Source organism: Syngnathus typhle, unplaced genomic scaffold (assembly GCF_033458585.1).
Source record: "Syngnathus typhle isolate RoL2023-S1 ecotype Sweden unplaced genomic scaffold, RoL_Styp_1.0 HiC_scaffold_30, whole genome shotgun sequence".
NCBI lineage: Eukaryota > Metazoa > Chordata > Actinopteri > Syngnathiformes > Syngnathidae > Syngnathus > Syngnathus typhle.
Window position 1 is genome coordinate 574,879 of NW_026871936.1, and position 27,241 is coordinate 602,119.

The 27,241-nt window shown below is 41.6% G+C and overlaps 1 protein-coding gene and 1 long non-coding RNA gene across 2 annotated transcripts; both read left to right on the forward strand.

The window, feature by feature from the left end:
- The first annotated feature begins 21,075 nt into the window (after positions 1 to 21,075).
- LOC133147111 (ATP-dependent DNA helicase PIF1-like) lies at positions 21,076 to 25,703 on the forward strand. The gene is made up of 3 exons (XM_061271197.1): positions 21,076 to 24,844; positions 24,929 to 25,512; positions 25,600 to 25,703. The coding sequence occupies exon 1, from the start codon at positions 21,112 to 21,114 to the stop codon at positions 23,362 to 23,364; it is 2,253 nt and encodes a 750-aa protein (XP_061127181.1). The 5' UTR covers positions 21,076 to 21,111; the 3' UTR covers positions 23,365 to 24,844; positions 24,929 to 25,512; positions 25,600 to 25,703.
- Positions 25,704 to 25,779: 76 nt separating this feature from the next.
- LOC133147112 (uncharacterized) lies at positions 25,780 to 26,285 on the forward strand. Its single transcript, XR_009711512.1, has 3 exons — positions 25,780 to 25,877; positions 25,968 to 26,065; positions 26,149 to 26,285. It is a non-coding gene; the product is annotated as an uncharacterized LOC133147112 (long non-coding RNA).
- Positions 26,286 to 27,241: the final 956 nt, after the last annotated feature.

Below are 27,241 nucleotides of genomic sequence, written 5' to 3' on the forward strand. Positions count from 1 at the left end.
CTATAAATCGCTGCATGGCTAAGCGCCTTCATATCTCGTCGACCTAGTTGTTCCTTATGTTCCGTCTCGTAACCTTCGTTCGCAAAACGCTACCCTTTTAGCGACACCGAGGGGCAAGAAAATGTCTGCAGGCTCTAGAGCATTTTCTATTCGGGCTCCAGAGCTTTGGAATGCCCTACCAATGGATATTAGGACATCTACCTCAGTAGAAACATTTAAGACACGTTTAAAGACACATTTCTATGACATGGCCTTTAACTAACCTGTAGTGGCCGATTCGGCTGGAGTTTGTTTTCTCTCCCTCTCCACCCCCTCCCTCCCCCCTCCCCGGCCGGGGAGGTGGTTAGGTGGCACCCATGCTGACAGCGGCTATCTGGATTCTCGTGGGCCAATTCAGGATGGGGGAACTGCAGCTCAACCTCCTCGAAGACACTGCCAGGACAATTGAGGGCTCCTTCGGCAGCCCTCTGCTATGACATGGACATCCACTTTTTATTTAATTGATTTTCATGTTGTATCATTTGTGCCCTCTCTGCATCCATTTCAACCTGGTGATCCTGAAAGGGGGATCCTTCCATCTGTGGTCCCTTCTCAAGGTTTCTCATTTTCCCCTGGTAGGGGTTTTTAAGTTTTTCCTTGCCCTTTTGGGAGCTTAAGATCAGGGGATGCTTTGAGAATAATTGTCAATTTCTGTCTATGTGAAGCCCTTTGAGACTGCTTGTGATTTAGGGCTATACAAATAAACTTGACTTGATTGTTCTGGTGTTTTTTTAACTCGGCTGTATGTATTTGTTTGTTCACGCTGATTTCTCCGACTGCCCGAAATTTTCCATATTCTCAGTTTATGTGTATATCTGTCATCACAGGGACACGAAGAAAGAATCCAATCTGGCGAAAGCCCGTGCGGCTCTGGACTCAGAGGCCACAGAGCGTGAACGTCTGCAGGTGAAGTTGTCCAAGCTGAAGATTGATTTTGACGAGCTGGAAGCAAGGTGAGGCCCGCCCGGCCATTTTATCAAAAATATGCCAACAACAAAATGGATAGTGGATATTAGTGCTGACATAATTGCTTTGCTGCTGGGGCCACACCCCAAGGAAAATCCTCCTCGTGACTAATTGCAGCTCAATTGGACTTTCAGTTAACAATCCCATAGTCGCACATCAATATAAATAGCGCATTTGACTGCGTCGAGGGTTTAATACTGTTTTTGCTCAGGAAGTCGCATCACATTCAAATCCTTAAAGATGAGCTGGAGTTTGAAAAGAAGCTGCATTCCGCGGTCGGTAATTACCATCACTATCGCTTATTTAATTAATGAAAATAAAGCTGAGTCATTCTCACGTCTCACGTAGGACTTGCGCATGGTCCAAAGCCAGCACGAGTCTCGCATGGTGGAGTTGGGAGCCGGCCAAAAAGTGAAAGATCTGGAGGAGGCTCTGTCTACAGAGAGGGAGCGGACCCAGAACAAGGAGGAGAGGTCTTTTTACAGCTTTAGAACATACCACAACGTTTGCTCTCATAGCAATTAATGTCTCCACGTTTGTCCCCAGGGTACGCCAAACCATGTCGGCCAGCAAAAAGAGGAAACGTCCGAAGGACAGCGAGGGTTTGAGCTCGGGCGGATGCAATGTGCCTCGTCCTAAAATCGCCCAGCAGGTCACTGTGGATGAGCAGCAGGTCACTGTGGATGAGCAGCAGGTCACTCTGGATGAGGTGGACTGTGCAACGGGATGTTTGCAAAAGTTGTCAAATTGGTGAACTATCCAAATGAAGCCCGTGTCCAGACACTTGGGTTGGAACTCGATCATGTGAGTAACACAGCGCGTGCTGCTAACCCCGTGTACATTGACAGACTGGAGGAGAAGCTGAACAAGGCTGGAGTGACGCGCCGACAGTTTCCCATCAAGCTTGCTTTTGCCTGCACGATCCACAAGGTACAAGGCATGACAACGTCACAGGCTGCAGTTTTGCTGAAAGGTGTTTTCGAACACGGCATGGGGTACGTAGCTCTGAGTAGAGTGACTTCGCTCAGTGGTCTGCATATTCTGCATATGGATGAGAGAAGGCTTCATGCAAATCCACAAATCACTGCTGCTCTTGCTGAGATGGCAGAGGATTCTTTGACGAGCGTCATGCCCCTCCTTCACGTGATGCCGTCGGTAGATCGGGTAAATCACCTGGTTGTCGTCCATCATAACACCGAAGGGCTGTCTTGTCACGTGCAAGATATCGTGTCTCATCACGAACTGCTTTTCGCTGATGTTTTGTGCTTCACAGAGACACACCTCCAAGGATCAGTGGCCGATGGACGTGCTTGCTTGGAAGGCTACACGATGTTTTGCAGGAACCGAAGTGATTCTTACACAAACTGTCCTGACTTGGCTACAAAACGTGGTGGCGGCGTAGGTATTTGTGTCAAAAGTCACATCGCGGCCCAGGAAAAGAAATACGTTCAGGGTGTGACCGACATTGAATTTGTTGTGGTGATGTTGGGATCACCGGTGTTTGAGTCATGTTCCAGTTATTTATTTTCTTTCTGTGTGTTCGCAATTGTCATGGTGATTGTTCTGGTGTTTTTTTAACTCGGCTGTATGTATTTGTTTGTTCACGCTGATTTCTCCGACTGCCCGAAATTTTCCATATTCTCAGTTTATGTGTTTATCTGTCATCTCAGGGACACGAAGAAAGAATCCGATCTGGCGAAAGCCCGTGCGGCTCTGGACTCAGAGGCCACAGAGCGTGAACGTCTGCAGGTGAAGTTGTCCAAGCTGAAGATTGATTTTGACGAGCTGGAAGCAAGGTGAGGCCCGCCCGGCCATTTTATCAAAAATATGCCAACAACAAAATGGATAGTGGATATTAGTGCTGACACAATTGCTTTGCTGCTGGGGCCACACCCCAAGGAAAATCCTCCTCGTGACTAATTGCAGCTCAATTGGACTTTCAGTTAACCATCCCATATGTGGGACTCACGATGGGATCACCGGTGTTTGAGTGATGTTCCAGTTATTTATTTTCTTTCTGTGTGTTCGCAATTGCCATGGTGATAATACTAGCCAACTTACATTGGCTCCCGGTCCATTTAAGATGTGACTTCAAGGTTCTTCTACTAACCTATAAATCGCTGCATGGCTTAGCGCCTTCATATCTCGTCGACCTAGTTGTTCCTTATGTTCCGTCTCGTAACCTTCGTTCGCAAAACGCTACCCTTTTAGCGACACCGAGGGCCAAGAAAATGTCTGCAGGCTCTAGAGCATTTTCTATTCGGGCTCCAGAGCTTTGGAATGCCCTACCAATGGATATTAGGACTGCTACCTCAGTAGAAACATTTAAGACACGTTTAAAGACAAATTTCTATGACATGGCCTTTGACTAACCTGTAGTGGCCGATTCGGCTGGAGTTTGTTTTCTCTCCCTCTCCACCCCCTCCCTCCCCCCTCCCCGGCCGGGGAGGTGGTTAGGTGGCACCCATGCTGACAGCGGCTATCTGGATTCTCGTGGGCCAATTCAAGTTTGCCGCAGAATTCATCCTGAAGGCCCACGAGAGTGTCACGGTAATCAATCTTATCTGGAAGATCTCAGATACATGGTGCTCAATATTTCAATGACCTTTACATGCATCAGATCTGGGCGGCTGACGCTGGCCGAAACCACAATCCTCCCTCTGATCTAGTCTGGGAGACACAGTCCAACTTGGGACCCGTAGGCCAGGTCCACTTTACCTTGATCAACGCCAACGGAGAGGTGACACATCTTTCAAGCGACAAGAAGCAATATTTCTCTTTTGACGTCCGTTTTTCTTCCAGGAAATAAGGATGAGCAAAGCCACTGGCGCACGTTTGGAAGATGATGATGGAAATTCCACTTCCACCGTGGGATAGAGGAAATGGAATTTCGGTTTCTTGTGTGTCTTGACATATGAAGGGATTGACAATAAAGCAGACTTTGACTTTTGACATGGTCACATTATAAAAATATTGTATAACAATACAATTAAATGGGCTTTTTTTAAATAAAATCTGCTCCGACCTGTTGTGAAATTTAATTGAAATAATTGAAATAAAATTGTTGTTCTTTAAAAATGATTGAATTCGTCTTTTTTCATTCTGTGTAATTACATTCTGCTGTATGCACCAAAAAAGAAAAGAGTGTAATATCGGTTTCATCAGTATATAATTGAAACCGGAAGGTATTCGGAAATCCCTGCGGTCAGTAGAATATATAACGGCTGTGCAATGAGAAGTCAAGACATGTTCCACGAGAGCAGGCGGTCAAGGCAAGAGTAATCTCGACGCAACATGCCCAACATGTGTAAGTCAGTGATGAATGTTTCCTGAATTTTCTTCCTCTTTTGCCATTCATTCATGATTTTCTTCTGCTTCCGCATTAGACACGCAAATTCTCGCGGTGGGCTTGGTGGCTTTTCTAGTACTGCGAGCCAATGGCGCTCCGTTGACAGAAGCGACCACCGTCTTGCCATCAAGCGACACCTCAAGTGAGGAGGAAACGGCGCCCTCTGACCTGCTGACCTCTGCTCATGTTTGGGACTCGGTTCTGGGTACCGCTTAAGAACACCAGAAAGCTGTAAGTGGAAATTCAGAAAGCACCTTCATTGTCTTCTCCTGGCTGTAAAACATATCTGACTTGTGACTAATTTCAATATCAGTTTGATGATGAATTCCAAAACAATGTCAACTTTCATTTACTGGAGCACTACAAAGCACCTCAGTTTCCAGCAAACTGCCCCAGCTCCAACTTTAGCAAGGTAAGAACCAGAAATGGAAAACCACCAGAGGTGGGAGAAAATACAGACACTGACAATTTCCATAATTGTTTGCTAGCATCGGCTTGACTTTTATGCGTAGGTTGAATAGATATTTGTTTTTTAACTGACCTAAATATTCTTTTTTCCAGGAGGCTTGCCTGCACAGGCTGGCCCAAGGTCTGTCCACTTACATAATTCTTCTCAAGCACGTGGAGAAGGAATATCCCGGCAGTAAAATTCTGTCTGAGGCCAAACACTACTCTGAACTCCTGCTCTACAATATCAAACAAAAGGTTGGCCAGTGTGACAATTTAGGGATAGGAAATGAATTTTGCTGTTACTATAATACCTATTTTGACATTGTGTTGCTTACTCTTGTCCGGCAGATGAAAAAACCAGAAGAGGTCACAGGCCTGAGTAGCAATGAGGAAGAGAGCCTATTGAGGTCACTGTACCACCCCGATGCTTTCCACAGAAAGATGACGGCGCACAACATCCTGCGGAAGCTCTACATCTTCATTGTTGACGGCGAGAGGGCGCTGAGGCGCAAAGAACGGCGAAGGGGAAAACATGCCAAGGTCTTCGCCATGTTTAGTTTATTGCGGTAGTCACGTCCGCCACTGAAGCCCGTCGGAAATGTTGGGCAAAACATGAAGTGAATTAAGTTGTTGGATCTGCACTGACGTGTCGTAACCCACTGACGGATTGATGATGTATTTGTTTTTGCATGACGCACTGAGTTTTTTAATTTTTTTATTCTGTAGATAACCTATTTATTGCTCATTCAAAAAAGCCATTGTGAATCTAAGACCTTATTTATTGCAAACAGTCGTATGAATTATTTAAAGAAGATATTTATTACATATTATTGTTTTTATACTTGAAGGCATGATAATTAGTGTGAAGGTGAAGACCTTCACACTATTGTTATTCCTGTCCTTTATTGTGTGAAGGCGAAGGCCTTCACACATTGATATTGTACTTTATTATTAAACAACTTATTCCTCCCACTTTTTTGACATCTAACTACTCCCACATGCTTCAACCGATTCACCTCGTTCAACCTTTCACACGTTCCAAAAATACATGGCACGCTTGCCAGTATTTTTCGCGTTCATAACATTTACCGTTTTTAAGTAATTAGCAAATTTGTGCCTTTTATTTCCCCATTCATTCTTAATGGCAATGTCAACCCGAGCCAGTTTCCTGTAGTGGGTTCGATTCCCACATTGGGCGTCATTAATTATTTTACTCTTTATTCTTCCCGCTTATCATTTTCAACGCTTATCATTTGTAACTAACATTCGCATTCAACATTCATTACATTAAGCAATTTCCACCACTTTGATTACGTATTCGCATTCAACAAACACATTCATTACATTAACCAATTGCAACCACGACATAGTAAGGGACTCAATTAGCTCGTGGGAAACACAAGTGATTCCAGTACACGAGCATCATTCCCGAGTGGTATCAAAACCCGCGGCAGTTCGATTCCCACATTGGGCGTCATTATTTATTTTACTCTTTATCCTTCCCGGTTATCATTTTCAACGGTTATCATTTGTAACTTTTGTCATTCGCATTCAACATTCATTACATTAAGCAATTTCCACCACTTTGATTACGCATTCGCATTCAACAAACACATTCATTACATTAACCAAATTCAACCAGCAAGAAGGAAGGATCCTCATTAGCTCAGTCGGAAACACAATGGAAATGTCAACCCGAGCCAGTTTCCTGTAGTGGGTTCGATTCCCACATTGGGAGTCATAAATTATTTTACTCTTTATTCTTCCCCCTTATCATTTTCAACGCTTATCATTTGTACCTTTTTTGTAACATTTGTAACGTTTCATTTTTAACGCTTATCATTTGTACCTTTTTGTAACATGTATTTGTAACATTTTCCCATTTATTTCACAATTATCTATTTTCCCTTTGTATTCTTCCCGCTCATCATTTTTAACGCTTAACGTTTGTAACTTAACATCTGCCTTCGCCTTCACACGCAATTTCTTCCGAAATTGCAATTCTAGTTGTGTGAAGGCGAAGGCCTTCACACATTGATATTGTACTTTATTATTAAACAACTTATTCCTCCCACTTTTTTGACATCAAACTACTCCCACATGCTTCAACCAATTCACCTCGTTCAAACTTTCACACGTTCCAAAAATTCATGGCACGCTTGCCAGTATTTTCCCCCTTCATAACATTTACCGTTTTTAAGTAATAAGCAAATTTGTGCCTTTTATTTCCCCATTCATTCTTAATGGCAATGTCAACCCGAGCCAGTTTCCTGTAGTGGGTTCGATTCCCACATTGGGCGTCATTAATTATTTTACTCTTTATTCTTCCCGCTTATCATTTTCAACGCTTATCATTTGTAACTAACATTCGCATTCAACATTCATTACATTAAGCAATTTCCACCACTTTGATTACGTATTCGCATTCAACAAACACATTCATTACATTAACCAAACTCAACCACTAAAAGAAAGGGACTCAATTAGCTCGTGGGAAACACAAGTGATTCCAGTACACGAGCATCTTTCCCGAGTGGTATCAAAACCCGCGTCAGTTCGAGTCCCACATTGGGCGTCATTATTTATTTTACTCTTTATCCTTCCCGGTTATCATTTTCAACGGTTATCATTTGTAACTTTTGTCATTCGCATTCAACATTCATTACATTAAGCAATTTCCACCACTTTGATTACGCATTCGCATTCAACAAACACATTCATTACATTAACCAAATTCAACCAGCAAGAAGGAAGGGTCCTCATTAGCTCAGTCGGAAACACAATGGAAATGTCAACCCAAGCCAGTTTCCTGTAGTGGGTTCGATTCCCACATTGGGAGTCATAAATTATTTTACTCTTTATTCTTCCCCCTTATCATTTTCAACGCTTATCATTTGTACCTTTTTTGTAACATTTGTAACGTTTCATTTTTAACGCTTATCATTTGTACCTTTTTGTAACATGTATTTGTAACATTTTCCCATTTATTTCACAATTATCTATTTTCCCTTTGTATTCTTCCCGCTCATCATTTTTAACGCTTAACGTTTGTAACTTAACATCTGCCTTCGCCTTCACACGCAATTTCTTCCGAAATTGCAATTCTAGTTGTGTGAAGGCGAAGGCCTTCACACATATGTTATTCTACACCATTCTCTATTATTGTGTGAAGGCGAAGGCCTTCACACATATGTTATTCTACACCATTCTCTATTATTATTATTAGTGTGAAGGTGAAGACCTTCACACTATTGTTATTCCTGTCCTTTATTATTATTATTATTAGTGTGAAGGTGAAGACCTTCACACTATTGTTATTCCTGTCCTTTATTAGTGTGAAGGTGAAGACCTTCACACTATTGTTATTCCTGTCCTTTATTATTATTATTATTATTATTATTATTCAACTTCCGCTCACTTTTTTGACGCTTAACTACTTCCACATACTTCAACCTATTCACTCCATTCCACTTTTCACTTATTCCAAATATTCATGGCACGTCTGCTCACTTTTTTTTCCTTCCAAAAATTTTCCGTTTTCGCAAAATTCACAAATTTACGGCGAATTTTGCCCCATTCATTCTTAATGGCAGATTCAACATTTCACATTTACGTTGTTCCAGTTTGAAATTCACATCATTCAACACATTCAAATCACATTGGGCACATTCCCAAACTTGCCAAATTCAACATTCTCACGTTTTCATCTTTTATTTTGAAATTCACACCCAATTCCTTTTTCCCTTTTCCCTTCTCATTTCTACATTTTTCAACCGATTCAACCCATTCCAACTTTCAACTGTTCATCTTTTCTCTACCTATTCCACAACTTCCCACTTACCAAAAACTTCACAACTTTTATTTTGAAATTCAACCAAAATTCTCTAAAATATCCTTTTTTCTACTCTAATTTCTACATTTTTCAACCGATTCTACCCATTCCAACTTTCAACTGTTCATTATTTTTCTACCTATTCAACAACTTCCCACTTACCAAAAACTTCACTTCTTTTATTTTAAAATTCACACCCAATTCCTTTTTCCCTTCTCATTTCTACATTTTTCAACCGATTCAACCCATTCCAACTTTCAACTCTTCATCATTTTTCTACCTATTCCACAACTTCCCACTTCCCAAAAACTTCACGTCTTTTATTTTGAAATTCACACCCAATTCCTTTTTCCCTTCTCATTTCTACATTTTTCAACCGATTCAACCCATTCCAACTTTCAACTGTTCATCCTTTTTCTACCTATTCCACAACTTAACAAAAACTTCACATCTTTTATTTTGAAATTTACACCCAGTTCCTTTTTCCCTTCTCATTTCCACATTTTTCAACCGATTCAACTCGTTTCAACATCATTCTGCAACATTCCTTAAATATTTATTCAACTTCTTCACCTTCACACGCAATTCCTTCAGGAATTGCAAATTCTAGTTATTATTATTATTATTCAACTTATTCCGCTCACTTTTTCGCCGATTAACTACTTCCACATACTTCAACCGATTCACTCCATTCCACTTTTCACTTATTCCAAATATTCATGGCATGGGTGCTCACATTTTTCTCGTTCCAAAAATTTTCTGTTTGCGCAAAATTCACAAATTTACGGCGATTTTTGCCCCATTCATTCTTAATGGCAGATTCAACATTTCACATTTACGTTCTTCCAGTTTGAAATTCACATAATTCAACACATTCAAATCACATTGGGGACATTCCCAAACTTGCCAAATTCAACATTTTCACGTTTTCATCTTTTATTTTGAAATTCACACCCAATTCCTTTTTCCCTTTTCCCTTCTAATTTCTACATTTTTCAACCGATTCAACCCATTCCAACTTTCAACTATTCATCTTTTCTCTACCTATTCCACAACTTCCCACTTACCAAAAACTTCACATCTTTTATTTTGAAATTCACACCCAATTTCCTTTTTTCCCTTCTCATTTCTACATTTTTCAACCGATTCAACCCATTCCAACTTTCAACTGTTCATCATTTCTTTACCTATTCCACAACTTAACAAAAACTTCACATCTTTTATTTTGAAATTCACACCCAGTTCCTTTTTCCCTTCTCATTTCTACATTTTTCAACCGATTCAACTCGTTTCAACATCATTCTGCAACATTCCTTCAATATTTATTCAACTTCTTCACCTTCACACGCAATTCCTTCAGGAATTGCAAATTCTAGTTATTGTGTGAAGGCGAAGGCCTTCACACATTGATATTGTACTTTATTATTAAACAACTTATTCCTCCCACTTTTTTGACATCTAACTACTCCCACATGCTTCAACCGATTCACCTCGTTCAACCTTTCACACGTTCCAAAAATTCATGGCACGCTTGCCAGTATTTTTCGCGTTCATAACATTTACCGTTTTTAAGTAATTAGCAAATTTGTGCCTTTTATTTCCCCATTCATTCTTAATGGCAATGTCAACCCGAGCCAGTTTCCTGTAGTGGGTTCGATTCCCACATTGGGCGTCATTAATTATTTTACTCTTTATTCTTCCCGCTTATCATTTTCAACGCTTATCATTTGTAACTAACATTCGCATTCAACATTCATTACATTAAGCAATTTCCACCACTTTGATTACGTATTCGCATTCAACAAACACATTCATTACATTAACCAATTTCAACCAGTATGTAGACAGGGACACAATTAGCTCGTGGGAAATACAAGTGATTCCAGTACACGAGCATCTTTCCCGAGTGGTATCAAAACCCGCGTCAGTTCGATTCCCACATTGGGCGTCATTATTTATTTTACTCTTTATCCTTCCCGGTTATCATTTTCAACGGTTATCATTTGTAACTTTTGTCATTCGCATTCAACATTCATTACATTAAGCAATTTCCACCACTTTGATTACGCATTCGCATTCAACAAACACATTCATTACATTAACCAGATTCAACCAGCATGAAGGAAGAAGCCTCATTAGCTCAATCGGAAACACCATGGCAATGTCAACCCAAGCCAGTGTCCTGTAGTGGGTTCAAATCCCACATTGGGCGTCAAAAATTATTTTACTCTTTATCCTTCCCGGTTATCATTTTCAACGCTTATCATTTGTACCTTTTTTGTAACATTTGTAACATTTCATTTTTAACGCTTATCATTTGTACCTTTTTGTAACATGTATTTGTAACATTTTCCCATTTATTTCACAACTATTTCTTTCCCTTTTCATTCTTCCCGCTCATCATTTTTAACGCTTAACGTTTCTAAATTAACATCTGCCTTCGCCTTCACACGCAATTTCTTCCGAAATTGCAATTCTAGTTATTATTATTATTCTACTTATTCTGCCCACTTTTTTGGTGCTTAACTACTTCCACATACTTCAACCGATTCACTCCATTCCACTTTTCACTTATTCCAAATATTCATGGCATGGGCGCTCATATTTTTCTCGTTCCAAAAATTTTCCGTTTTCGCAAAATTCACAAATTTACGGCGATTTTTGCCCCATTCATTCTTAATGGCAGATTCAACATTTCACATTTACGTTGTTCCAGTTTGAAATTCACCTCATTCAACACATTCAAATCACATTGGGGACATTCCCAAACTTGCCAAATTCAACATTTTCACGTTTTCATCTTTTATTTTGAAATTCACACCCAATTCCTTTTTCCCTTTTCCTTTCTCATTTCTACATTTTTCAACCGATTCAACCCATTCCAACTTTCAACTGTTCATCTTTTCTCTACCTATTCCACAACTTCCCACTTACCAAAAACTTCACATCTTTTATTTTGAAATTCAACCAAAATTCTCTAAAATTTCCTTTTTCTACTCTAATTTCTACATTTTTCAACCGATTCAACCCATTCCAACTTTCAACTGTTCATCATTTTTCTTGCCAAATTCAACATTTTCACGTTTTCATCTTTTATTTTGAAATTCACACCCAATTCCTTTTTCCCTTTTCCTTTCTCATTTCTACATTTTTCAACCGATTCAACCCATTCCAACTTTCAACTGTTCATCTTTTCTCTACCTATTCCACAACTTCCCACTTACCAAAAACTTCACATCTTTTATTTTGAAATTCAACCAAAATTCTCTAAAATTTCCTTTTTCTACTCTAATTTCTACATTTTTCAACCGATTCAACCCATTCCAACTTTCAACTGTTCATCATTTTTCTTGCCAAATTCAACATTTTCACGTTTTCATCTTTTATTTTGAAATTCACACCCAATTCCTTTTTCCCTTTTCCTTTCTCATTTCTACATTTTTCAACCGATTCAACCCATTCCAACTTTCAACTGTTCATCTTTTCTCTACCTATTCCACAACTTCCCACTTACCAAAAACTTCACATCTTTTATTTTGAAATTCAACCAAAATTCTCTAAAATTTCCTTTTTCTACTCTAATTTCTACATTTTTCAACCGATTCAACCCATTCCAACTTTCAACTGTTCATCATTTTTCTTGCCAAATTCAACATTTTCACGTTTTCATCTTTTATTTTGAAATTCACACCCAATTCCTTTTTCCCTTTTCCTTTCTCATTTCTACATTTTTCAACCGATTCAACCCATTCCAACTTTCAACTGTTCATCTTTTCTCTACCTATTCCACAACTTCCCACTTACCAAAAACTTCACATCTTTTATTTTGAAATTCAACCAAAATTCTCTAAAATTTCCTTTTTCTACTCTAATTTCTACATTTTCAACCGATTCAACCCATTCCAACTTTCAACTGTTCATCATTTTTCTACCTATTCCACAAATTCCCAAAAACTTCACATCTTTTATTTTGAAATTCACCCAATTCCCTTTTCCCTTCTCAATTCTACATTTTTCAACCGATTCAACCCATTCCACCTTTCAACTGTTCATCATTTTTCTACCTATTCCTCAACTTCCCAAAAACTTCACGTCTTTTATTTTGAAATTCACACAATTCCCTTTTCCCTTCTCAATTCTACATTTTTCAACCGATTCAACCCATTCCAACTTTCAACTGTTCATCATTTTTCTACCTATTCCTCAACTTCCCAAAAACTTCACGTCTTTTATTTTGAAATTCACACCCAATTCCTTTTTCCCTTCTCATTTCTACATTTTTCAACCGATTCAACCCATTCCAACTTTCAACTGTTCATCATTTTTCTACCTATTCCACAACTTCCCAAAAACTTCACATCTTTTATTTTGAAATTCACACCCAATTCCTTTTTCCCTTCTCATTTCTACATTTTTCCACTGATTCAACCCATTCCAACTTTCAACTGTTCATCATTTTTTTTACCTATTCCACAATTTCCCAAAAACTTCACATCTTTTATTTTGAAATTCACACCCAATTCCTTTTTCCCTTCTCATTTCTACATTTTTCAACCCATTCAACCCATTCCAACTTTATTCACTTTGTTCACCTTATGCTTACCATATTCACCCCCTTCACCACCACTTCCACTATGCTTTCGCAATTCAGCCCGTGACCCCCACTTCCAGTTTAGCGGCCATCTCGGATTGACCCTGAAGTGACCTAATGAACCCACAATGAACCGAAAGTGCCCGCGGGCAAACTGCGTCCCGTGGTGCAGTTTTTATTGGCCCGCAGCAAATTCTGAAAACATAATTGCATATGGCCCGCACAAGAAGCTTGCACTTCTCGGTTTCACCACTAGATGGAGCCCGCCACCTAAATGAAATCAAGGAAAGAAAATCTTTTACCACGAGTCTCCACAAATGGCTGCCACTCCCCCCCCCCCCCCCCCCCGGAAGAGAAGCGAACACGCTGCGTTTGACGTCTCGCGTGAGTTATATCCGCTTATCGCGATTGTTGCAGCCCGCGCACATTCGTCAGTCACAGACGGCGGTTATCTAAACAGACTGTTGCTGTGATTGTGTGCGTGTTTGCCAAAAAGTAAGTATAGACTTTTAAGTGTTACATTGTTTACTGTTGTGCTGATGTCTGATCCCAGATTGTTTCGTGTGTGCGCCGTTTGGTTGGTAGCTTCGGCAATGCTTCACATAAGAAGTCGTTTATTTGCTTTATAATCTCAGTGAAGCATCGCCGCTAGCTAGCTAGCTAGCTAGCATTAGCGAAACGTCCACTAGCAACTACCCGGGTTGAAGCTTGACTCCGGAGTTCAATAGGCGTAAATAGGCGTTCAACATAAGAGGCGGTTGCTGTGTTGAATCAAATATTTTATGTCAAACTTTGCTTCTTTAAATAATCGCAATTATATGTATGTACAAGTGTCTTTATTTCATCGGGACTTTTGCGGTGGCGCACGGCGACCCGATATGACGTCATATTGTAGTTTTTTTCCCTTCGCGTTTACTTCTAGCCAACAAATCGGCGACTAAATATGACGTCACATTGTAGTTTGGACCCTCGCGTTTAGTTGGATGCAACAAATATATCGAACACAATGCTTTTCACTATTCTTAGGCATACTGTAATAGAAATAACTTATGTTTAGTAGACAAACAACGCATCTTGACAACCTGTTGTTTCAGTGTCCTATGTTGCAAAATCAATGTACATTTTGCCGTTAAATTGTTGCGTAGGGCAGTGACGTCACCACGCCTAGTCTCGCGTGACTTATATCGTCTTATCGCGATTGTTGCGTCCCGCGCGCAGTGGTCAGTCACAGACGGCGGCTATCGACAGAGACTGTTGCTGTGATTGTGTGCGTGTTTGCCAAAAAGTAAGTATAGACATTTAAGTGTTACATTGTTTACGGTTGTGCTGTTAGTGCGCCGTTTGGTTGGTAGCTTCGGCGGTGCTTCACATAGGAAGTAGTTTATTTGGGTTTTTTTCTCAATGAAGCATCGCCGCTAGCTAGATAGCATTAGCAACTGCCTTGGTTGCAGCTCGGCTCCTGAGTTCAATAGGCGTAAAGAGGTTCAACATCAGAGGCGGTTGCTGTGTCGAATTTAATATTTTATAGCAAACTTTGATTCATTCAATAATCGCAATAATATGTATATAAATAACTTTATTTCATCGGGACTTTTACGGTGGCGCACGGCGACCGGATATGACGTCACATTGTAGTCCCCCCTCGCGTTTACTTGTTGGCCACACATCGGCGACCAAATATGACGACATATTGTAGTTCTTTTCCCCTCGCGTTTATTTAGATGCCACAAATATGTTTTTAAATCATGAAGGGATTAAAAGTGATCATATGGCATCATGCTGACATTTGAGGCTGTCATGACATTAAATATCATGTCTACATTTACATATAAAGTACACATGTAAATCTAAGTCTCTTTTCTCATGCCAGATGACTCAATTACTTGTACCTGATCTCGTACAAAATAACCATCCAGGAGCAAATGATTAGTTTCTCAATTGTGCGTTTTTTGTACTGTTGAAGTTTGGAAGAAAGTCAAATAACATTAATTACAAAATATGATGATGAATTATCATTAGTACTACAGTTGTGCATTGTCACTACTGTATCATTAAAAGCTGTTTTTGACTAGTTAGGAAATATTGACTTTCAATCTCGCCACCGTATTTCTCTCAGTATTTGTAATCGTAAAAGACATTCAAAGCATTGTGGAAATGTCACTTAATTATTTGTTTCCCACTTTCTGTTATTTCTTTCCCTGCAGTACATAACTCGACTTCCAAGGTGAGGCATGATTCAGTCAGTCAATTCTATGTTATCATCATTACAAAGTGATTGTATTTCAAGTTCCTGTGATGATAGCTTTGGAATCGTGATTAAATTTGGCTACTGTTTATGTATTTTAGTCAACGGTTTCTTTAATTTTGATTACTATGCTTATGTATTATTTTAATAAATAACTTCATCAATTATAATGTAATTTTGCTTTCAGTTCGTTGTCAATCGAAAGTATGACTAATTACATTGTAGCTTATTGATATATGTTGTTTTTTTTCCTGCAGAGCTCTGTGACCTGCGGTTCTGGCACGCTCCGTGGACCTGTATTTCTGAGACGCTCCGTGGCCTGTAGTTCTGTGACGCTCCAGGGACCCTGTGGCTGACCCCCTATACCCTCTCTTGTGGCTGCTCTATCTTTTGTCTTCTGTCTTCCTTCTATCTCACATCCATCATAACTTGCTATGCCGAGGAAAGGAAGGCGATCCCAGGCTGTAAAGTTGAGCTGGGAGCGACGTTTAAATCGTCGATGCTCCCCGCCGCCAGTTACATGCAGTGATCCAACCTTACCTACCCGGCATAATGACGTCACAAGTGCAGATTCTGCACGTTTTGAAACTCCTGACACATGTGCCAATACTGCACTTTTTGAACCTACTGCACTTTTTGAACCTGAACATGGCCTTGAGCCACACTTTGAAACTGACCGCGGTCATGCTCCACGCTCTCAAACTTACGCACGTGGTCATGATCCGCCTTTTGAAACTGACGCACGTGGCCATGATCCACTTTGTCAAACTCCTGCACGTGCCCTTGATGCACAATTTGAGACTGATTCCTGTGACACTGGGCCTGACATTCCCGCTGCAGCCACGGCTTCTGTGCAACCTCATTTGGTAACGTATGTGTTGGCATCTCACAGCCAAGCTCATCCGAGATATGGAGAATTCAGAAACAGTCAATGCGTGGCTAACTCTGTTACATTTCTGGCTTTCTTGCAGGAGTTAAATCACCTGACCAGCTCTGACCTTGATGCTGTTCTTAATGTTGGCAATGAACTGTATACATGTACTGTTGCTGCACTGAAAGCCCAAGGATGCTTCTTGGACAGATTTCTGACGGCTGATGAACTTCCAGGGGTTGTGCGTGGTTTTTCTAAGCACCATGTCTTAATAAAGAGTCAGTCAATGGGTGGTTTGTTCACCTCTTTCTACGGAGATGAGCTGTTCCTGAACCTTCGTGACAGACTCCGGTGCATGACCTCAGGGGTCAATTGTGCGCTTCTGATTATGCGGTTAACGTGCATTGCTGCTTTCCGAGACCACCAAGGCAGGTATGGTTTTTTTGATCCCCACTCTAGAGGACGAGATGGCGTCCATGATGACAACGGCACAGCGATCATGATGCTCTTCACATGTGTGTCCGACCTGATCGATAAGTTGACGGAGGTTTATACAAGCTTGAGGTGCTCTGGCGATGAGCCATATGAGCTTGTACCGATCTGCTTCGAACGTGTTGAAGTTCCCGTAAGTAACCATGAGATGGCGCCATGTACACAGATTCCTCCCGTGATGAGCATCGATGACGCTGCCGCAAGCAGACCTGTTGCTGAGATTGTCTCATGTGTTGAGACGAGCGAGACCACAACGTGTTCAGGTGAACGTCACTACCACAAAATTGGCGATAAAGACAGTGAAGTGGTTTTCCCAACAGGTAAACTGCTCCCAAATCTGTCAAAAATGACGAAAGCTCGTAGGAGAAAGTTCCTACGACAAATAAAAGCACAGGAAAAGTTAAAAGAAAAATCTGAAGCGAGACGTAAAAAACAGAAACTGAAGAGAATGATGAAGAACTCTAAACAGAAGGAACAATACAGTCAAAATGCAGAGGTGAGACAAAGGAAATTGGGTTATATTAGGACACGTTATCAACAGGACAAGGTTTTTTGTGCCAACCAAAAGTCCTATTTTACACAACGTTGTCAGACAGATCCTGAGTTTAACAGGAAAAACCGTTCCCGTTTCTCACATCGTTATATGACAGATGAGTGTTTTACGATGAGACGACGCGCTTACATTACAGAACGTTACCGTGACAATGTTGCGTTTAAGAACCGACAGCGTTCTTTCATCACAGAACGTTACCGTGACGATGTTGCGTTTAAGAACCGACAGCGTTCTTACATCACAGAACGTTACCGTGACGATGTTGCGTTTAAGAACCGACAGCGTTCTTACATCACAGAACGTTACCGTGACGATGTTGCGTTTAAGAACCGACAGCGTTCTTACATCACAGAACGTTACCGTGACGATGTTGCGTTTAAGAACCGACAGCGTTCTTACATCACAGAACGTTACCGTGACGATGTTGCATTTAGGGACCGACAGCGTTCTTACATCACAGAACGTTACCGTGACGATGTTGCGTTTCGAAACAGGCAGCGCTATTACATTACACACCGTTATTTAAACAACCCTGAATTCCGATTAAAACATCAGGAAATCATGAGGCGAATGATGAAAAAAAATTCTGATTCACTGAGGACCAAAACAATGCGCAGAGTAAGTACGCTTTTGAAAAAATACAAAGTCATAAACCGACTGTGTAGGGAGCGAAATGACTGTGTGCTTATGAAAGCTGTTGATGTATTCAAAGCCCAAATTAAGAATGGCCCCACATTTGTCTGCACTGTTTGCCACAGAGCATTGTTTCCGAACCAAGTACGCGCTTGTCAACGTAGATTTTATAAGAAAAACAGACATGTTGTTGCAAGTTGTCTCACGGGACAATTTGTCCATATCTGTGATGATGAATGTCAGCCCTCGTGCAGCGTACCAGCTGAAAGAAAACTGGAGTGGATATGTCACACTTGCTTTAGTCACCTCAAAGATGGTAAAATGCCTGCACTTGCTGTTGCGAACAATCTGACACTCTCTGATATTCCAAAGGAACTGTGTGGATTGAACATACTGGAGAGACACCTCATTTCCAAATGCATATCATTTGCCAAAATTGTACCTCTTCCCAAAGGTCAACAACGAGCCATTCGTGGAAATGTGGTGTGCGTGCCATCGGAAGTACAAGAGACGGTCAATGTCTTGCCCAGACTAAGAAGTAAGTCACAGATGTTGAGAGTGAAACTGAAGAGACGGCTTTGCTACAAAGGCCATCAGTTTTTTCAAACCGTCACTTGGTCCAAGCTAATGAGCGCTCTGATGAAACTGCAACAAGTCCATCCACAGTACAGAGACATAACTATTCGCGACGATGCGGACCTTTGCGACCCAACCCTCACTGACGATGAGAGCAGCTCCGATGAAGCGCAAATGAGCGACAGTGAGTACAATGAGGAAGCTCTGGAGGAGATATACCGATTTGAGAGTGATGCTCTGTGTGGGATGAACAGTGACTCACAACATGACAACAGTGGTAACAAACAGCAACAAGAAAATTCGGAAGACGGTGATCAACCAAATGGTGGAGTGATACTTGAATCATGTCTCCAACCCAATGATGTGTCGGAGGAAATTATGAGTTTTACAGAGGGCATTTATTGTGTTGCTCCTGCAGAAAGAAACAACCCAGTAAGCTTTTTCAAGACTCCCAAGCTTGAGGCCATGGCTTTTCCAGTGCAGTTTCCCACTGGTCAAAACACCCTCGATGAAGAGAGAGCAATAAAACTCACACCAAGCAAATATTTCAAAACCCGTCTGTGTTGTGTGGATGAACGCTTTGCTCGAGATACCAACTACTTGTTCTTTGCCCAATTTGTGACTGAAATTTACCAGGCGACGTCGAGCATGACAATACAGCTGCGCAAAGGTAAGCCTTTTACCAGGGATGGTCGAAGGATAAACAATGCCATGCTTCAGGACAAACGTGAAGTTGAGAAACTGGTGCGCAGCAAAGATGCTGTCCGATTCATGACACCGCTGAGAGGTACGCCGGCCTATTGGGAGAGAACCACCAAAGATCTTTTTGCTATGATCCGACAGCTGGGCACACCCACGTTCTTTTGCACATTTTCTGCTGCCGAAATGCGTTGGGAAGAGGTCATCACCGCCATCAAAGCGCAACAGGGTGAAGTCGTGAATTTCGCCCAACTTGACTGGGCTACCAAGTGTGAGATCCTACGCAGCAATCCTGTGACGACGATGCGCATGTTCGACAAGCGTGTGGAAGCTCTGTTCAGAGATTTGATCCTCTCTCCGGCGCAACCGATTGGTGAGGTCGTCGACTACTTTTACCGACTGGAGTTTCAACACAGAGGAAGTCCTCACATTCATTGCCTCATTTGGGTTCGAGGTGCCCCTGTATTTGAGGAAGCCACGGATGAAGCCATCTGTCATTTTGTGTCTCGCTACATCTCGGCTGAGCTGCCGGACCCGCAGAAGGAACCGGAATTGTACAAAAAGGTCACAGAGGTTCAGATGCACAGCAAAAGTCACTCCAAATCGTGCGTCAAACACCAAGGTGCAAATTGCCGCTTTGGATTCCCCAAACAACCGTGCCATGAAACAATGATCGTCAGACCTGCGCCCGTCGACGACGACAATCGAGATCAACGCAATGACGATCGGTTGGCGTCAAATGCCAAGCTTGTTCCCGTGCTAAATCTGCTGAATGAGCCTGAAACGTCATCCCTGACTTTGCCTCAGCTACTGGCTAAATGTAAGCTCACCGGTGATGAGTACATGAACTGTTTGCGCATGACGGCCTCGTCCAGTTCTGTCGTGCTTAAGCGAGAACCCAAAGACTGCTGGGTCAACAACTACAACCGTCATTTGCTTCTTGCCTGGGATGGAAACCTGGACATCCAATACATCCTGAATGCCTACTCTTGCATCGCATACATCTGCAGCTACATCAGCAAAGCTGAACACGGTCTGAGCCAATACCTGAAATCGGTCATTGAAAACTCCCGCTGCGCAAATGTCAACGAGAGCGATGAAATGAAGCAAATTATGCAAGCGTACTCCAAGAAAAGAGAAGTGAGTGCTCAGGAATGCGTCGCACGTGCGTGCGGCTTGCATATGAAACAGTCCTCCCGCATGGTGGTATTTGTACAAACGAGTGACAATGCGCTGAAAATGAGTTATCCTCTCTCGCTCCTTGAGGGCAAAACGCAGGAATCTCATGAAGTGTGGATGACTGGCCTGCCGGAAAAATACAAATCCAGACCTCAAACAGAGGAATTCGAAGTCATGTGCTTGGCTGATTTTGCATCAATGTGCAGAATTGTTTATGGCAAACAAGCCAAAGGTAAGAATGTTTTGCCTCTGCTGAACGACATGGGCTTTGTCCAGAAAAGAACAGAAAAACATGCCGTCATCAAATACTGCAAATACTCTGAACAAAAGAATCCGGAGGAATATTACTGCTGCTTGCTCAAGCTGTACCTGCCTCATCGTGCTGATTGCCAATTAAAATCTGAACGCTGTCCTTCCTATCAGTTGTTTCATGATAACGCCTGTGTACAGTTACCGTATAACGACTCTGTGGAGCGCGTGTGCCAAATTGTCAGAAGGAACCGAGAAAGGTATGAGAAATACAGTCGAGACATTGACAACGCCATCCAAGAGGTGGAGGAGAGTGGGCTCGTCATAAACGAATGGTGCCACCTGGCTCCCGAGAGTGAGTTGCAAAGACTCGAATGCGTTGAGGAAATGAACGCGAGAGATGAACCGAACGACAACGTGGAGGAAAATGTCCCGGACTATAACGTCAGGTCCAAAACAACGCAAATGTCCATCGTGACAGAGCCTGCTGCCATCGATCCCGCGGTGTTACGCGACATGTATCGTAACCTGAACCAAAAGCAAGCGTCCGTCTTCTACAAGGTCAGAGATTGGTGCATAAAACGTGTGTGTAGCTCAAAGCCCATTGAGCAGTTCTTCTACCACATCAACGGTGGCGCCGGGACCGGCAAATCTCATCTCATCAAGTGTATCCACGCTGACGCTACCAAAATACTGCAGAGACTACCACGACTGGCTGAGGAGGCCGACATTTCCAAGCAAACGGTTGTTCTCGCAGCTTTCACTGGCACGGCGGCGTTCAACATTTCCGGGGCAACGTTGCATTGTCTACTCAAACTGCCGAGAAGTCTCAAACCCCCGTACCACGGGCTGGGCAATAAACTGGACGAAGTCCGAGCCGAGCTGTCCATCGCCGAAATACTCATCATCGATGAGATTTCCATGGTGTCGAAAGACCTCTTCGCCTACGTGAATGCCAGGTTGAAACAAATCAAAGGAATTAATTTACCTTTCGGTGGCATGTCTGTTCTTGCTGTTGGAGATTTCTTTCAGCTCCCTCCCGTGAGACAGTCCAAACCTCTGTGCGTGTACGATCCTACGCGGCTGGACCACTGGCGTGACGACTTCAAAAAGATCACGCTCACCGCCATCATGAGGCAGAAAGACGATGTCGCCTTTGCCGAACTGCTGAACCGACTCCGCGTCAAAGAAAAGTCAGATGAACTGTCGGAAATGGACAGAGCTCTCCTTGCCACGAGGTACACTTCCCCAGAAATGTGTCCAAAGCATATTCTGCATGTTTTTGCCACCAATAAACAGGTGGATGGCCATAACTCTGCGATGCTGGAACTGCTTCATAAGGACATTGTGCAGATTGACGCGGATGACTACAAGAAAGACAAAGGAACTGGCAGAATGGCAAGGCAAGCTTCCCCTGTGCAAGGCGCTAAGAATGAGCTCCCGGACTCCATCAAAGTTGCCCTGGGTGCTCGTGTTATGATCACACGGAACGTTGATGTTCAATCAGGTCTGTGCAACGGGATGTTTGCAAAAGTTGTCAAATTGGTGAACTATCCAAATGAAGCCCGTGTCCAGAAACTTGGGTTGGAACTCGATCATGTGAGTAACACAGCGCGTGCTGCTAACCCCGTGTACATTGACAGACTGGAGGAGAAGCTGAACAAGGCTGGAGTGACGCGCCGACAGTTTCCCATCAAGCTTGCTTTTGCCTGCACGATCCACAAGGTACAAGGCATGACAACGTCACAGGCTGCAGTTTCGCTGAAAGGTGTTTTCGAACACGGCATGGGGTACGTAGCTCTGAGTAGAGTGACTTCGCTCAGTGGTCTGCATATTCTGCATATGGATGAGAGAAGGCTTCATGCAAATCCACAAATCACTGCTGCTCTTGCTGAGATGGCAGAGGATTCTTTGGAGAGCGTCATGCCCCTCCTTCACGTGATGCCGTCGGTAGATCGGGCAAATCACCTGGTTGTCGTCCATCATAACACCGAAGGGCTGTCTTGTCACGTGCAAGATATCGTGTCTCATCACGAACTGCTTTTCGCTGATGTTTTGTGCTTCACAGAGACACACCTCCAAGGATCAGTGGCCGATGGACGTGCTTGCTTGGAAGGCTACACGATGTTTTGCAGGAACCGAAGTGATTCTTACACAAACTGTCCTGACTTGGCGACAAAACGTGGTGGCGGCGTAGGTATTTGTGTCAAAAGTCACATCGCGGCCCACGAAAAGAAATACGTTCAGGGTGTGACCGACATTGAATTTGTTGTGGTGAAACTTGAAGATCCCCTCAATGTGTTGATTGCTGCCGTTTACAGGCCTCCAGGCAACAGTCTGCGCACTTTTCTGCCAAGCTTGGGAAATCTCTTGCGGTACCTTGAAGTAATGGAGCATCATCAGATCTTGGTATGTGGAGATTTTAATGAAGATATGCTATCTGCCTCATTCAAGCCCATTCTTGATTTGTTCCGCTCGAAAGGCTACACGCAACTCATAGCCACTGCTACCACTGACAAAAACACATTGCTTGACCTCATTTTTGTCTCTCGACCTCAGTGTGCCCTTCATTCAGGTGTCCTGCAAACGTACTACAGCTATCACAATCCTGTTTTCTGTGTTTTGACCAGTGAAAGGTAAGTCACAGCTAAATCAGCATTTTCTAAAACAACAAGGATGGAAATCGAAACGTCAACGGTGTCGTAAGTGTATAATAATAGTGGTGGGATGCGGTGGGTGATTTGTTGACTTGAGGAGAGATGGGATCCAGAGTGGAAGTGCTCATTACTTGACCTCTTTTTCTTTCTCTCGACCTCTGTGCTCTTTATTCAGGTTCCGTGCGAACATACAACAGCTATCACAATCCTGTTTTCTGTGTTTTGACCAGTGAAAGGTAAGTCAAATCTATATCATGTTTTTCAGTAGTTGGAAAAACAACGAGGACAGACGTCGAATGGCGTAAGTGTATAATATTAGTGGTGGGATGTGGTGGGTGATTTGTTGACTAGAGATGAAATGGGATCTGGGGCTCAGAATGGTAAACGTAATGTTGACATTAGCCTCACAATTTCCACATAGAAAATAACTACCAACCCATGTGGATAGCGATAGCTGGAAAAGCAGCTTTATACTGATAATATAAATTGGTGGCAATGAAGTCCACCCCTATTTTGGACACTGAGGTTTGTGCATGATGCTAGCAATAAACCTGTTGCCTGGCTGGCATTACAAATGGAGAAAACATCGAATTGGAAAATACTTATCGATGGCAAAGGTTTGCTTGACGCGAGAAACATGCTTCAGAGTGAGTGAAGGGGAGACGGAGAGGAGTGGCCTTTTTAACTTGGATTCACTTTTATCATTTTTAAATGGTCCCAGGCAAATCATAGAAGAGTGATAAATGGAAACAAACCGTGAGTAAAGCCTTACATGAAACTGTCATTAAAAAGTATCATGAGTAAAGGTGGTCATACATGTAAAGACAAGGACAGTTGATGTAGCTGAACTCATGTCTGTGGTGGTAAGTTGAGATGGGCCTGTATGTTGAGATGGAATGGGGGTTGTTGTGGACTCAAGTTCAGTTAAGGGAAGGCCAAGGCTTTTGAAATTTTCTACAAGCCTTCCCTTAACTTGATGTAACTTTTTAAAATTTTAAACTTTTTAGACTTTTTAATTAGCTTTCAAAAAGTCTTCCCTTAACTCAAGTTGATTTAACTTTTTAACTTGTAACATTTTTAACTTTTTAAACTTTTAACTTAAAATGCTCACTTTCTAAATTTTTAACTCTTGTAACATTTTTAACTTTTTAAACTTTTAACTTAAAATGCTCACTTTCTAAATTTTTAACTCTTGTAACATTTTTAACTTTTTAAACTTTTAACTTAAAATGTTTCACTTTCCAAATTTTTAACTTTTGAAACTTTTACATTTTTTAAACTATCTTAGACGAGTTAAGGGGAGACTTTTTAACGTTTTACATGTTTTTATTTCTGATTTTAGTTATAGAAAGGCCTTTTAAACTTTTTTTTTTTAATTGTTTTTCACATTAATTACTTCATTTTTTTATGTATTATATTTTTTCTACGTCATAATCGTGAGGCGACAACAGAAAACAGACGAGGTAAGTTTCTCATCATTAGACATGTTTTATCTTTCTTTCAAAAGACACTAAATGCTGCTATTTCACTCTTCTGTATTTTAACAGTTCATTTTATGTGGCGAAAGCAGCTCATCCACAGTCCACTGACCAAAGACATCCTCTCTTCGGCCATGTACCAGCCAAATGCCGCCTTAAGTCCAGGAAAAGTTTTCTGAAAAGTGTCCCACCCCTCAGAACGCCGAACACAGGCAGTGAAAGAGTCACTCGGCGGGAAGAAAGACTTGACAATCTTCCACCAGAAACTACAATGGAGCTTAAAGCAAGCGAGGCAATGACCCCAGGAGCAGACACCAACTATGTATGCAACGTGGAAATGCCTAAATAGACTAAGATCTGGTGTTGGACGTGCAAAAGTCACTCTCGCCAAATGGGGACATCTGGAGGATCGGAACAGCGAGTGTGACTGTGGCACTGAACCACAGACCATGCAACACCTCCTGCCCCTGCTGGAACATCCCTGCACAGCATCGAATTTAGCAGAGTTTAACGAGAAGGGACAGAAATGTGTTCAGCTGTGGCTCAACCACATCTAGCCAAGCCTGTAACTAACTGCCTTGTAGCCACGATAAGAAGAAGCTCATCCCAGAATCGAGGCCAGAGGTAGCCATGACATATTACTTTATTGTAATGTAAGTGTAGAAACTCAATGTTTTTTTGATGAGAACCCACCTAACAGACCAAACAGAACTACTTTACAGGCTTTCTTGTCGTCACAGAGGGCAACAGTTTCAAGAACACCTGTATAAGGGAGGCCTGCATCATGGAACACAAACTCCCAAACACACATGACTTCTCCTGCTTCTTCTGTGAGTAGCCAAGACGGTAATTTGTCAGGAAGCGCTCTTTAATTTTACCGCTTCTCCTCAACATGAATTGATTAACATATTATGTTGCAGCACAGCGAGAGCCACGCATTTCAAGAAGACTTGTACAAGGGAGGCCTGCATCATGGAACACAAACTCCCAAACACACATGACTTCTCCTGATTCTTCTGTGAGTAGGCAAAGAGGAAATTTGTCAGGAACCACTTTTTAATTTTACCGCTTCTCCTCAACATGAATTGATTAACATATTATGTTGTAGCACAGCGAGAGCCACGCATTTCAAGAAGACTTGTACAAGGGAGGCCTGCATCATGGAACACAAACTCCCAAACACACATGACTTCTCCTGCTTCATCTGTGAGTAGCCAACAAGGAAAATTGTCAGGAAGCACTCTTTAATTTTACCCCTTCTCCTCAACACCTCTTTCATGTTCCTCTAGTATGTTCCTGGGTCTTGCCTGTGGTTCTACATGCATCCAGTCATGCAGACAGAGAACACCTTAGCCTTTAACTGTCGGAAGCTGTCCCTCTGCGAGGCCTCATAGTATAGTCTGTTTTCTGTTCTCATTCATTCATTTATTTATTTATTTATTGATTGATTGATTGATTGATTGATTGATTGATTGATTGATTGATTTATTGATTGATTGATTTATTGATTTATTGGCCTTTCTATATTTCTTTGCCTTAAATTTTGTTTATTAAGTTTTGTGTTTCCAATATGTGCATGTTCATTTCATCACATACAAGTCCAGTCCAATGTATACGTTCTTGTTTGTCATTTTGTATGTTCAGTATTTATTGAGTCAGTTAAACATTTTATCTATTTTTTTTATTATTTATAAGATTTCACGCATTATATATTCCATTCTGCCCAAAACAACTAATATCATGCTGTATTTTGGTTCCAAAAAGCACCATGCAACTGTTTTTTTTCCTTCTTGTTTAGAAGGAAAAGTGTAAAGTGTATGTTGACAACTTATGTTGTGATTTGTCGTATAAAATAACCTGTTTTGAATGACATTATTCATAATTGACATTTATTTAATTCTTTCTTTAATAGAAAATAGGTCTTTTCTGTGTTGATATGAAACTGTAATTAAATACTTATTTTTGATTTTAACTCTGCATGTTCATTCATTACTTTCACACTACTCACTAAATATTTTAATGTGATGTTATCATTATTCATCAGCCAATGCATGCATCAGGGGGGAAGTGGGTTGTTTTTGGGGAAATGAGACAATTATTGAAAGTTTATTAATATATTGTCTTGTGATCATAGTTTATTGTTATGTTGTCTTGTATGTATGTTGTCTTGTATGTACATTCTATAAGTTGATATAGTGTCCATTATTTTATCTTCGCGATTGTACTGATCACGTTGCATTGAAATACTTTGAAAACAAATCGGAAACCTCATAAACCGTGGCGATTATAGTTATTACCATTACTGTAAGGCTATTTTATTACTATCATGATCATATTTTAAATATACTGAAATATCGCCACTCAATCGTATCGTCACGTATC